Source organism: Aulostomus chinensis, chromosome 22, assembly GCF_037954235.1.
Source record: "Aulostomus chinensis isolate RoL2024-O1b breed Wild chromosome 22, RoL_Achi_v1.0, whole genome shotgun sequence".
NCBI classification, from domain to species: domain Eukaryota; kingdom Metazoa; phylum Chordata; class Actinopteri; order Syngnathiformes; family Aulostomidae; genus Aulostomus; species Aulostomus chinensis.
In genome coordinates, this window is record NC_141341.1 from 14,577,563 (window position 1) to 14,591,531 (window position 13,969).

The 13,969-nt window shown below is 44.5% G+C and overlaps 2 protein-coding genes across 2 annotated transcripts; both read right to left on the reverse strand.

Moving 5' to 3' along the window:
- Nucleotides 1-1,704: 1,704 nt before the first annotated feature.
- Nucleotides 1,705-4,131, reverse strand: hoxa4a (homeobox A4a). The gene is made up of 2 exons (XM_086193818.1): nucleotides 3,647-4,131; nucleotides 1,705-3,130 (listed from the first exon to the last, which is right to left on the reverse strand). The coding sequence occupies exons 1-2, from the start codon at nucleotides 4,062-4,064 to the stop codon at nucleotides 2,781-2,783; spliced, it is 768 nt and encodes a 255-aa protein (XP_086049944.1). The 5' UTR covers nucleotides 4,065-4,131; the 3' UTR covers nucleotides 1,705-2,780.
- A 7,199-nt stretch (nucleotides 4,132-11,330) lies between these two features.
- Nucleotides 11,331-13,810, reverse strand: hoxa5a (homeobox A5a). Its single transcript, XM_086192687.1, has 2 exons — nucleotides 13,109-13,810; nucleotides 11,331-12,511 (listed from the first exon to the last, which is right to left on the reverse strand). The coding sequence occupies exons 1-2, from the start codon at nucleotides 13,683-13,685 to the stop codon at nucleotides 12,261-12,263; spliced, it is 828 nt and encodes a 275-aa protein (XP_086048813.1). The 5' UTR covers nucleotides 13,686-13,810; the 3' UTR covers nucleotides 11,331-12,260.
- Between the last annotated feature and the right edge of the window lie 159 nt (nucleotides 13,811-13,969).

Consider the following 13,969-nt stretch of genomic DNA (forward strand, 5'->3'; position numbering starts at 1 on the left):
CAACGCTTTGGATGACTTTTTTTATAATAACGTTGAGCGGGTAAAGCCGGTGAAGTTCCAGCTCCCGCAGTTTTCACTCTGCAGCGTGTCGTTTTAAACACATTTACAAACGCACTAAAAAAGTTTAACTTTCCTCATCCTGGGTTTTTTTTTTTTTTTTTTGCATCTTTTGAAAATGTTGGAACATCTTGCGCCATACAACTCAGTTGCACACGTTGAGTATTTTCTATAAGCAGAAACTATACATTTGAAGAATCTATCAAAAATATATTTGACAGTCAATATGAAAAATACAGATATGATTATTTTATTTTGATAAACACAAATGTGACATCATGAACGTCAGAACATCTACAGGTCATGTAGCAGTTTGATGTGCAAAACATCGCATTTGACTCAACTTCCTGTATATTTAAACGTATTTTATTTATTTATTTATCTATTTATTTATTTATTTATTTATTTATTTATTTATTTAGATCTCCAGATAATTAAAAGGAAAAAAAAAGTCCCATCTACTCACAGGTCATGACGCGCTGTGTGTCCAGCGGACAGAGTTTTGTCAGGGAGGAAGAGCTCTGATCGACTCGCACCCTGCAGAGGATCACTTCAAATGAAAATAAGGCAGATTTTCACATCTATTTCTGACCCCGGGCCATTCATTATTCAACAAGTCACGTGGATGGGCAAATTAAAATTTCAGTACTTTGGAAGTGACCTCTATTCGCGAATCAAATTACTTGAAAAGTGTAATTTAACTTCTTGGGAGTCTGCGCAAAAATCGGTGTCTGTCAGCCGTAACGCCATCTTCTGCACGGCTCTCGTGTCTGCAGCCGGAGAAGTTGGAGAGTCTCTGAGTTGAACCTTTCAGACGAATGCAGCTAAGTCATGTCAGAGACGCGGCACATATATGGACACATTTCTTTTGCAAAAATTAAATGGATGCTGTCATCGCGTCATCAAGGCCAAATTAGTGTCAAATCATATTTTTAAATCACATTAAATAACTCTCACAACGCCGGCACGTCCGCACTGACGCCAGCGCGTCCGTGATGAGCTGCTGTCTCTGTGGATGAATCCACGGTTCAGATTCACACCTAAAAACAGGGTTTCGTTTCCGCGCTGTCTCTGGGTAAATCTGAAATTAGCAGAGGGAGAAAAGAAGAAGAAGAAGAAGAAGAGAGAGAAAAAAAAGCTCTCGGAGGTCTCAGCGCTGATGTATGGTCTGAACGTTGTATGTGTCGAGAGGTCAGGGGTCAGGAGAGGTGCTCTGGACTGTTGATTGGTCAGAGCCGGCCGTGTCCCCTGGTTGAACTCTCTATTGTTTGGATGTAGCAGGTAGGGACCAACACTCACACTCTGGTGCTCTCTCAGGCTGCCTGACATCTCCTTCTAATGGCGGGGGAGAACAATATGTGTGGCCGGATACATTTACTAAATTGGCGTTTGGTCTTGAATTCCCGTGTCAGTAGTAAAGCCTCTAACACGTTGAGGCAGCAGCTGATACCTGCAGCCATGGCTCATATTGAACCAGGAGAAGGTGCTTGATATTCATGGACATTTTGCGCTTTTCACTTATTTGGGCGTCACAATGTCTTCGAAATTTTCATACATTTCTAAACAGGACACACACTTCTGATTTTTTTTTTTTTTTAGTAAAATCATCAACTTAAGTAAATATGTTCTGGAATTCTAATTGGGTAAAGAGGGAACTATAACTATGTGAATTATCATATAGCCTCCATAAATAAAAGTGGCGCAATTCTCGGACAATTTTACGCACGCATACACTTAACCAAAGGCATAAAAAGTCTGATACATAGTCCACTTGTTAGAAATGAAACAAAGCACTACGCTCATGAAATATTTGTATTTTAAAAAGTGTTCTAATTTTTTGAAGATAATTCCTCAACTCTCATAAACAAATAAGGAGACACCTTGATGCGCATTACGCGCCGCTACGTGTTGCGCTCGTATCAAATCCACAATCACACGACATCCAAAGCCACGTCAAAGCCTCATAAGTGAAGTACATATTTATTTTCACAAGGACAGATTCGGTCTACACTAACCTACATCACAACGATCATTACTGAGACAACACACACAAATATTCACAGTTTAGAACACAGCACAACATGGGACGCGCTAGAGCACAAATCAAACTAACAGACCTCACAACAAACAGCGACGAACAGAAATCTACCGGACGAAATGCTCTCCTCGTTGTGCCTTCATTATGATTTGTCTATGTACATTACATGTGGAAGTCACCTGGACTACATTCAACAGTAAACCAGCCCACTCAGACATACAAACTACGCTGTTACTCTGACTGATGCCATACGCCTCTAAATCTGCTTCTTCTATCAGGCATCACGCTTAATAACTTTCAAGTATATTAGAACTCTCCATGAGCAATAATTAAAAAAAAATAATAATAATGACGATAAAAAAATAATGGAAAAGAGTTCAAGCTTTTACCTCACTCGTTTTGAACTGTGGAGATACATTTTTGATCAGAGTCCTACATTTGAGTGTGCGTTATCCTTATTTCACATAATAAACAAATGTATAAACACTTCAGTTGCCACCGCGGGAATTAAAAGTGTGTTTCAAGCTTATATGAAGAAGGGAAAGACGACCGGAGGGGGGAAAGGGTACAAAGCACGTGACAAGGTGAAATGGAGAACACCATGTGTGTAAAATATTGAGAATCGGTCCGTCAAATTCCACGTGTGTTATTTGCCATCTCAGTCTAGGGTTTGCGTGGTGGTGCACTATAGACCCGCGGTGCACGGCGTGGGGACGAGCTGCTGGCCTGTTTTGATCTGCTGCTGCTGCTGCTGCTGCTGCTGCTGCTGCTGCTGGGCCCCCGAGGATGAGGCCGAGCTGGAGGAGCGGATCTTGGTGTTTGGGAGCTTGTGCTCCTTCTTCCACTTCATCCTCCGGTTCTGAAACCAGATCTTGACCTGGCGCTCGGACAGACACATGGTGTGAGCAATCTCCACCCGCCTGCGCCGGGTCAGGTACCGGTTGAAGTGGAACTCCTTCTCCAGCTCCAGAGCCTGCTGGCGGGTGTAGGCAGTGCGGGACCTCTTGGGCACTCCTCCATTGTAACTGGCATTGACTGAGGGTGGAAAAAAAAGCCATATAGAGGCAGGCAGGCAGGTGTTACATGCGGGCTGATAGGGTTTAAATCCAAAGCGCCTCCACTGGACACATTACAAGATCGGGGAAACTATAAACCATTTTATCATTTGGTGGGAATTGCAGTTTGTTTTACTCTCTGCCTTGTTCCACATTAGAGCGTGACCTTAATGTGGCGATGCCGAGTGCTCAAGCACTCGCATCCAGGGACAGATCAAGCTCAGAAATGATTAACTAAACAGTGGGGTTGGATATTACAGTTTGGCTCGGCTCCAGTGCTGGAGGTAGTTTGGGTTAAAAAGCAACAAAGGCACATGGCCCCGACAGATGAACACAGGCAATAAAATTTACGAGGGTCCTTAATTACCGACCCTGCTGCTCGATAGTCGTAAATTGCTGCTGTAAGAGCTGCTACTAGTGCTGCCTCAATAGCTTCGCGTGTGTTCCACTGCTTGTTTCTCACTGGTTATGTTATTTAACCGTGACGATAACTCACCGGTGCTAACGTGGACCTTTTTCATCCAAGGATAGACCACCGGCTCCTTGCCCTTCGCTACGCCGGGATATACCTCACCGGCGAGGCTGCAGTCTTTGATGGCATTTGCCCCTGCGCCACCATCTGGGGCCGCGCCGAGGCGAGGACCGTGGCTCTGTGGAACTGGCTGCGGCTGTGTGTGGTGTCCATCGCTGAAATCCTCCAGTCCAGCGGCGGGTACATTACTGTAATCGTATCCCGATTCTGTGTAGTTTGACCTCGGATAGGATGGCTCGTCGTGATGGGGAAAGCCCGTATCTTTTGGCCGCTCGTAGTAATCACCGGGGTTGGGGATGTATCCGCTCTGCTGGTACTCGTCGCACGGAGGAAAGGAAGGCTCGATATAGTTGGAGTTTATCAAGTAGGAACTCATGGTCATTAATTTGTGAAGTGCAACAATACTAATTTTTATCGCGCTGTCGTTTTTCTGATCTCCACAAAACCCTCCTACTCGCTGTCAAATGTACAAAGTTGCCTGGTCACGTGTGTAGCGCCACCAATCACCGCGGGTCCTGTGGGCATCATGTAAACAGGAACCAATGGAAAGCATGGCACTGGTACCACCGACACCGCTCCGGCTGCGTTACGTAGGTGTTTTCCTTATTAAATTGCAGTATATAAAGCAAAACCAATCACTTAACTTGTTTACTGCATGAGCCCAAAGTTATGTGGGTGAGGCTTCCGAGCGGGGAAAAAAAAAATCCACCTCCTCGGAAACCACTGATGAGAAACAACTGGATGTGAAATTCAAGCCTCCAGAAAACACAGGTTGCTCATAAACAAAGAGATTCGTCTTCAGTAGCAGCATGCTGGAGATATGAAAAAAAAAATGTGCTGCAAAAAAAATCATTAAAAGTTATCAAACAATAATAAAAAGAAAAAGAAAAAAAAACACACATCAGCTTATTCCATGCTAGTCCACAAGCTTCCTGATGAGAGGAGCCGGAGCTCTGCGGACATCCAAGCCTGCGTGTGAAGCATCTGGCTTCAAAAAAAAAAAAAAAAAAACCACTTCTCACGCTGCAGCGCTGCACGCACAAGGCCTCTGAGTTTGTGTATTTGTGTGTTAGCTTGGGTGGAATATCTCCCGCAAAATAGCACAGCGACAATGCGAAGCTGTTTTGGCGTTTGTCTGTTCTTAACATGTCTGAATAAACATCGCGTGGTCTCCTCGTATCGTCACCGAGAGCCTCATCCAAACACCGGGCCAACACTTGCACGCACACCCACGCACACACACACACACACACGCACACATTCACACCTATACACACACGCGCACACACGCATATATCTGGCATTGCAGCCGGATGCAAAGCAGAACATGTTTCTTATTTAACAGTATTTACAAAAAAAAAAGACATGTCAAGCTGAACTATTCCATGAACAAAAAAACGACCACGTTCCAATGTCATGTGAACAAATTCTTTCCCCAATCAATCCTGAAATATATCCAAAATAACTGCTGCAAACACATCGTCAACACTGACGTGGCCCAAACCTGCCAGAGATGAGTGTGGACAAGCAAGTCCACCGCAAACAAGCAAACTGGGAGGATGGAAAGTCTCCTGAAACTGTGAGGAGATTTGGAGGTTCGAGGAAAAGTTTGAAATTGGAAAATTCTTAAACTAAGCAAAGCAACAAAAAAAAACAAAAAAAAGAACAACTCCACGAATGATGAATAATGAAGGAAAGGAAAGAAATGAAAAGAGAAGGAAAGAAAGGAAAAGAAATTCTACGATCAGCACAGCATCTTTCAGCCTCCCAGACATGTGATTAAGAAATAAACTTCAGGCTAATAAATATCTGAGACTCTCAGCGGAGAAGGAAACGTCTCTGACCGTGTCCCTCGCCAGCAGCCAGCAGCTCCGCGTCCTGCTTCCCCTCCATAGCCGAGATCCGAGGTGAGACACTGCAGTTGTCCCCTGAAGACGCCGCAGCAGCTCCGCACTGACCACATCAACAAGGCCTCTGCGTGGAGGAACAACAGGCCAAACTTGAGAAATATTGAAAGCTTTCTTTTCACTCCTTTTTTTTTTTTTAGCTGCCCCCCTCCTTTTAGCTCCCCTAAACAGAGATAACTTCTGCCTGACCCCAAAGTGACACCGTTTCCATTTTGTTTCTGATTAATCTTACCCATTGACAGTCTTTGTTAAACAACAAGGCGTGCCCTTTTTCCAAAGAGGCGACATTTTCATATCTGTTAGACGCGCTGACCCGGGCTTCACCCCGGACTTGGACTTCAGTTTTACAGGCTCTGTTCAACTCTGCTGGGTGTTTGGGGGGGGAGCACTTAACGCGGGTCAGCTCCAGGGATGGTTCCCAAAGGATTATTTTTAAAATGTGCAAACCCCCCAACCACCACCACCACCACCACCTCTGCAACTCTCTGGCAGAGTTACAGTGAGATGTGGGGGGACGGATCTCTGTCCTGATATTAAACATGTTTCTTCACCCTCTCTGGCTCTAGATGTTGGAATATTCGCCTGCATGGGACTTAAACAGGTGAATTATTTGACGCAACAACAACAACAGCAAGATCAGGAACACACTGAGATTGATATGTTTTACTTTAGCTTTAAGGAGCATCTGGTTGTAAATGTCAGCTGATCTACTCGTCTATGCATCCGCATGGCCGAGGGACCACCTGTAAGTCAGTATGTCAACATAATGTCAGCGGTAAGACAACTACTCCTGGTATCTGAATTTACAGTCTGCTGCCATTCTATTATATATAGGTCCTGTATAAATATGGGCCAGCTCAGCTCGGCTATTATCCACTTACTGCTATTCTCCCTGAGTGAAAAACGGCTCTTAGCTCGGACAGGCCTCTCTACTGCTTATTTGGGGGGCTTCTTTCCTACTTTTTTTCTTTTAATAACTTAAATAAAATCTTTTACCCCGGAGGTTCAAGTCTGGATGTATTTTTTAGACGGTTTCTGTATCTCCAGGCCTGCAAGTCTCTTCAGCGAGAGGGAAATACCAGGAGATTTTAAAGGCGGGACAAGCCTCTATTACGTTATTAAAAGAAGTTAATATGGAATAACAAAATAAAAGAAAATAAGGGGGGGGGGTGAAGATTTGTTTCGTTCCGGGCTCTTGAGCGAGTCCACGGTGTTCTGTTTCACAGCTTACACCGAGAAGTGAAGGTCTATTCAAGCAATATACATCACGCTGACAGTTTACTGTAAATTTAGATTATCAGAGAAGTGCTGTGACGATAGTGACAGATTGCAGGTGGCTCTCACAAGGTCTCTTGTCTTTACGGGGCTTTGACGGAGGGGTAAAATATTCCCTCTGCCTTCAATGTGTGTGTGTGTGTGTGTGTGTGTGTGTGTGTGTGTGTGTGTGTGTGTGCCAGGAGCCGGGAGAGACGACCCCACTCACAGCTTTATGGAAATATTTGGATAGAAGTAAACAAGTCATGAAAGATTTGCTTGTTTCCATCGAGATCGCGCATAAACAATAAAAATATATCAGCCGCAAACTCCGACCGGATCACCAACACACGTGACAGGTGACCTTTCTGATCAGGGAAGGTGAGCGGACGCCAAAGGCGCGCGCGTAAAGGAAGCACACATTCACTAAAAGCTTTTAAGCTCTGAGCCAGAATGTTGAAATACAGATTAAAGATTCATAAATAGAAAATAGAACTTAAAGCCACATCCTGCGTGTTTGTTATTTTGGTTTTATTACTGATAAAAACAAAGACAACATGTTGCTTCGTGGTTTCGTCGACTATATTTGTCCGATACCGATACGAGGCAAGAAATTTGTACTTTTACATTAAACTCGTGATTGTATGAATGCTTTTTTTTGTTGGTTTTGTTTATTCTTGAGTTGGAATTCTGTGAATATATTTCCTCAATTTTGGAGGTTTTCCAAAAGAAATTGCGTGGGTTTTCTTTGTTTTATGATAATATTTCACGAGCAAGTTGGTCAATTTTGACTTTGGAATGGGACTAAATTCAGATTTTGACTCTGATATTGAAGGGAGAAGTGATTCTTTTCTGAAGCAGAACGTTGACGTCTTCCTGCCGCTTGTGATTCCGTTTTCAATCAAGAAAAAAATCTTTGATTTTGCCGTTTTACCTCTTTTTCAAATAAATTTCTTGGTTTCTTTTTATTTTGAAACGGGCCTTGGCACCTAAAACGACACGGCTGATGTTATTTTAAGAGCATTTTTGTGGAAAAAGGCCTGTTTAAAAAAAAAAAACGTGATGATATTCGAATTATAATTTTCTCAAACTTTCCCTTTGTCCTCCACAAAACATCTGTGCCATTTCTGTTTTCTTACAAGGCTTCTATTCAACTGATCAGGAAGAGAGGGGCTAAATGTTTTCTTAAGGGGTCCAAGGGGCTCAATTCGGGGGGTGCGGGCCTTCCATTTACCCTGTGACCGGGTCGAGAGTATCAATCCTCGAAATGCAAATGCCGCCCTCGTCCCTAAACATATCAAATGCAATTTATTCAAAGGAAATTCACCAATCAACCGCCCTAATAAAACGCCAGCCACTCAATCTTGTTGCTGGGGACGGGTGGGGGGTCCCCTCCCCCTGTCCCAAACGCGAGGTCACCGCGCTTCCAGGGTTCACCTGGAGTGCACACTGCAACATATGTAATTCAAAGCTATTCTGTCTTTTGTGTGGAGAGTCAAGATCGCTATTATAAGGCTGGCATCAGGCTCCGAGTGAACAGATGACGGGGACTTGCTCAGCGCGTAAACTTTTGACCCCAATTTTTCCTCCTCTTCTCCTGCTATCTCGCGTTCTCTCTCTCCCCCCCCCCCCCCTCTCTCGGAGACACATCCAACCTCTCGTGACTTTTTTTTTAATGAACTAAATAAACGATTTTAACAATGTGACTATCTTATAAACGAAGATAATATCCGCGACCTTCTAATTAGAAGAGAAGAGGACAACAAAAGACCTGCGAAATGCAGCTTTCGGAGAGAGGAAGATGAATCCGGTAGGCTCACTCAAGACTAATAGAGTTGTGAAATATGCAAATCATTCATTAGAACCAGCAAACGCAGCCAAAAGACTCGGTTTCAGGCGACGTTGTGAGTCAGACCCCCCCTCTCTCCCTCCCTCCCTCCCCCCTCTCTCAGCCTCCGGAGCAGGATGCTACCAGAGGCTCTCCATACCGTAAATTCATTTAAACGCAATATGCTTATGAACAAGGCCAAGCAAAGCGTCATTAAGGCGTGTGTGTGTGTGCGCGAGCGTGTATTGATGTGTGTGTGTGTGTGGGGGGGGGGGGTGCGCGCGCCTGAATCCTCCATATAGGCAGGGTGACAGTGAACTTGGCCTAAAGCGAGCTCTGCTGGTGGCTCCGAGAGGATGCAGATTTATCTTGGTGCTGTGGCTGACCTCCAGATGAACCTGCAGCGCTTCTCTCTCTCTCTCCCTCTCTCCCTCTCTCTCTCCCCCTCTCTCTCTCTCGCTCGTTCTCTCTCCGCCTGGCATCTTGCCGCACACCCTGCATTGTGGAAATTACTCCTTTTGAAATATTGGCGACGCTTTTAATTTCCAAAAAGCCATGCTCTTTGTGTGTGTGTTGTGTTTTATTGTCAATATATCTAAACATTAAGAGTGTATTTTTGGTAAGCGCGGTGATGTAGTAATGCGCAAAATGCGTCCAGGAGGAGAGTGTCAGCAGTATGGAGTTGAATTGCTGCAATATTTCAACAATCGTTAGAACTGGAAAACTTTTTTTTAATTCAAATAAGTGAATACAGGCAGAGAGAAAAAAAAATGGGGACAAATTCCACCGAGAATTTATGCTCATGTGTGACCGAATTTTGAACTCAGTCCCTCATAAATTGTTGGGTTGTTTTGTTTTTTTTTTGGTTCGATTATCATAAAATCCACGCAAATAAATAAGAGGGCGCGGTAGAAGTGAGTTGGTGAATCTGATTCCAAATCTCGGTATGATAATCGATCGCTGAGTGTTGGAGGCCTCCACATGAAACCATGATATTTGCGTTAAACCTCCCCGATCTGACTGCGTTATCTGTGTGATTGTTGGCCTTCAGGACGAAGAATGGATCCTAAAAAATCAGAACCGCTGTTATTTTTGTGCGCTAGTTGGGGAATTTCAATCAGCGCTTGGCGCACCGAGCAACATTTCAAAGAAATGAAAGGTTGAGCAAGGTCAGGAAAAGAAAAGGGGATATAAGGCCCGTGTCCAATATTTTCTGTCCAAGCTTCTTTTTTTTTAAATGGGGGGTCCACTTGGGACTGGTTTCACCCCCCCCCCCAACCCTGAGGTCACCACAAAGCGAGAGTGACATTTGAAAAGGTCATCTGAACTTTTCAACCCTAAACACAAAACGACGTGGCTGACACAAAACGGAATTCCTTCTCAAACGTCTCCCTGCTGCTGTTTGTCCCCCTGCATGCTGTGTTTACTTGCCTCGCTGTTTACAGCCTGTCCTGTAAAACCGTACACGCTGCCAAACATGTGGGGCGCAGCTCTCATCCAAAACAACAACTTTTCAGGCAACGAAGCCACCAACAACTCCCACAAGTCATCAACTCATCCAGAGACCTCATCACGCCGCAAATCTACAGGCCTGCGTTATCAGAGAAATCTACACACACCCTCAGAAAGTTTCTGGCTCACGGTCTGTGGATTCTCCAGTGTAATAAAACGACAGTAACTCGAAGTTTGTGGGTGGAAATGGACAGAGAGATAATTATCCAACATGTAAAAACGGATTATGAGTTACACCACAGATGGAGGGAAACAAGTTACACGGGGAAGGAAGCAATTAAATAGCCATGAGCCGGACCCAACCCTGCGCAACATCTGCCGAGACCACTATTCAGCACTGCACCACTGACAAATTAGTGTAATGGACTAATAGGGACGGATCGAGGGAGCAAATACAATAATAAGGCTCTTTAACACAGGCTGCTTGTTCTCAGGCTACCGGCGAGTCTGCAGAAACTCACCCAGAGACGCGGTCCTCATCCTAGCGAGCGTCGGGTCCATACTGAGGCAGATTGAGCTAAAGTGCGGGTCTGTACTGGTCAAGTAACACTTACAGCCTGCAAAGAGAGAGTCAGACGGAGCCTCGCCGTCACTGCGATTATATGTTATGTGCAATATACTGTCAACTCCCCAAAACCATAAAACTTACTTTAATGGCCACCACGTGACCGTTTATGGCCAGTGAGCCTATCTGGCCGCGCTCCGGATGATTTTTACGATCTAATTCATAGACAAAACCCCCCATTCATTTAGCACCCAAATGTCAAAGAGCCAGAGTGGCTCCTAATAAAGTTTACAGCTTGAAAAGTCGAGCTGAGTCTCCGGGAGTGTGTGCGCAAAGCAAGGGGGGACGCCCGGCCCCTGAAGCCTAGTTGGTGGAGCCACAAATCCCCCCCAAAGCAGCCCAGCGAGGTGAGTAAAACAAGATGCTTTAATTACACTGAGACCTGTTGGATTTTTACTTGAGGAAACCCGCTTTCTAAAAAGAAGAAGAAGGGGGAAAAAACGCTCATCCAAATCTCACATTGGACATTACAGCAAAGACGTTTCTTCCAGGCGGATATTTTTACCTTGAAAAAGTCAAGTGTAACGTTTCCGTTCCAGTAGAAAGTTTATTATAATGGCCATCATCATTATCATCAGCAACATTATCATTATCATCATTATTATTACTATTATTATAGTATATTCTTGACTTCCAGTCTTTTGAAAAACATTTACAAAAAGCTTGTCACGAGGCGATGGATTTTTTGTTTTGTTTTGTGTTTTTTTTTTTTTTTTTGTAACTGTGGGAACTTCCACACATACAAACAAGAGAGAACAGAGACCAAAAAACACGGCTTTACTAAGATGTTCCGCTCAGGTGAACAAAGCAGACAGCGGCTCCTGCACAAACGAGGATATACAAGGCGGCAGCTACTGTACATAGAAGGACCGAGTCTGTTCATACACGTGTTCACGACGCGCGCACACACACACACACACACACACACACACACACACAAAACAAAACAAAAAAACAACAACAACAACAACAACAAAAAAACACCCCAAAAAATGCACACAGAAGGCTGCTCAGCTCTACTTCCGGAAGCTCTGACAAGTTGATACAATACATCAAACAAATAAATACATACATACATATACATTACATACATAGAAAAACAAGCTAAACACAAAGGCAGCTCAACCTTCTGTTTATTGTTCCGAGTGCATGACACAACTTTTACTGGATATTTGCGGTTTTCGCCTTTTTTTTCTCTTCCTTCTGCACAAGAAATAATTTAAACATTTATTACCATTTTTTCTCCTCTAAGTCTAGAAGGCCTATACATTTTTTTTTTTTACTCGCATGAACACGGTGGAAATAAAAAGGAAATAACATTAAGGAATACAAGAGGACGTTTGCTGGACATAGAGAAGGCGTATAGGTGGGGGTGTCCCCTGTCCCGCACACAGCCAAGTCTCTGCGCTCTCTCTCTCTCTTTTTTTCTTTTTTTTAAATAGGTGGAGAAGAAGATATGACAAACTTTGTTTTATTTAGTAACACTCCTTATCAAGGGTTCAGGAGTGGATATCAAGGCCTGTAGCCTCCCCCGCCTGCAGCCGCCATGCTCATGCTCTTCAGCTTGTTGTCTTTCTTCCACTTCATCCTGCGGTTCTGGAACCAGATTTTGATCTGTCTCTCTGAGAGGCAGAGGGCATGGGCTATCTCGATCCTCCGCCTGCGGGTCAGGTACCGATTGAAGTGGAACTCTTTCTCCAGCTCCAGCGTCTGGTACCGGGTGTAAGCAGTCCTGGCTCTCTTCCCCTCTGGTCCGGATAAATCTTTTTTTTTTTTTTTCGTAGTCAAAATCAAAAATTAGGAAAACACATGAGAAGAAGATGTTAAGAAATATTTTTATACATACATGTACTGCAAACATATCTGAGGGTGTAAAATTAAAAAAGGTAGCACACGTCACGACCTCCAAATAATTAGAATTTGGAGGAATAAGCAGAGCCTGCATACTTTTAGACACAAATAAAAGACCGAGAATTAGCGTCTGGAACGTTCGACATCCGGGATTTTTGACCGTAGAAGCGATCTCACGCTGTAGTAATCAATAAAACACGTCGCATGGACAGATGTTAGGCTTAGACCTTCGATATTATTGCGTTTACCTGCTGGGGACTGACTGAACTAACGGCACCACTCAGGTGAGAGGTGCATAAGGCGCACTGTCTTCTCCAGAATAGATAAGCCTCCATGCGTCTTTCTTGAAAAGGCAGTGGTATAGAATGTTCATTTAGGCCTTACGAAAAGTTCACAATACGATTTTTAAAATTATAAGTACCCCCCCCCCCCACCCCCCACAAAAAATAGCAAAAACAAGATAGTGTCAGGTCTCTAAATGCAACACAAGGTATTAAAGAGGAGTTTACCATGACTAATGTGTAGTTTCCTCATCCACGGGTATATCTGAGGCTGACTCGAGTCGGTGACATTTTGAGGAGTTGTCGGTGCACTTCCCGCAGGCTTCTCCTCCTCAACGGGGGAAGCTTTGGACGCACAGTCCCGGCTGAGCAGCAGCGTGCCTCCGTTAGAGCTCGAGCACGGACTCGTGATGGAATTCTTCACGGCTCGGTGTTGAGACTCGGTGACCTGAGATGAGCTGGCGACCGAGGAGCACGGTAGAGGGTCAGGTGGCGGCGATAGAGACGACGTCCCGGTGCTGTTGGTGGACTGCGCGTACCTGACCGGCTCCACTGACTGTGTTGTAGCCGCTGAGTGACTCGGGGAGTAGCCTGCTGTCCGCTCGCTGCCCACAAAGTGTCCGGTACCGGCCCGCCCGACTGTTAGGTCCATTCCGTTGTAGCCATAGCCGTACCTGCTGGAATGCATGGCTGTTGAGTCTCTGTATTGCTCGTTTGTCGAACTATGGTCTCCATAATTATGTAACTGGAAGTCCGCGCCATTGGGATAGCGACCGCAGAATGAGTTCACAAAATAGGAGCTCATTTGTTGACAGTTCCTCCGTTTGTTCCTCGTAGATGTTGCTGTTGTTTATGGTTATTTTTAGAGGTGAAATAGCATAAACCTGTGGGCTTGATTTGTGGCTCTTATGCTTTAGCGCGTCCTATAGCACCCTTGCACAATTTATGATGAATTATGGAAATGAGTGGGACATGGACTTGATTCTCTCTTACGTAGGCACCCAAATATGGGGTACGGCGGAGAATCACGTGCCTTTGTTGACCAGTCGTAAATCCTGCTTGGTGACCTCTAGAGGTAAACTCGTGCAC

Bases quoted from the DNA above. Each gene is read 5' to 3' on its own strand.
- hoxa4a (XM_086193818.1), bottom strand. From the start codon at position 4,064: ATGACCATGAGTTCCTACTTGATAAACTCCAACTATATCGAGCCTTCC. The intron at 3,131-3,646 runs GTGAGTTATCGT...TTCCACCCTCAG, and splicing joins AAAGGTCCACGTTAGCACCG to TCAATGCCAGTTACAATGGA.
- hoxa5a (XM_086192687.1), bottom strand. From the start codon at position 13,685: ATGAGCTCCTATTTTGTGAACTCATTCTGCGGTCGCTATCCCAATGGC. The intron at 12,512-13,108 runs GTAAACTCCTCT...AAAAAAAAAAAG, and splicing joins GAAACTACACATTAGTCATG to ATTTATCCGGACCAGAGGGG.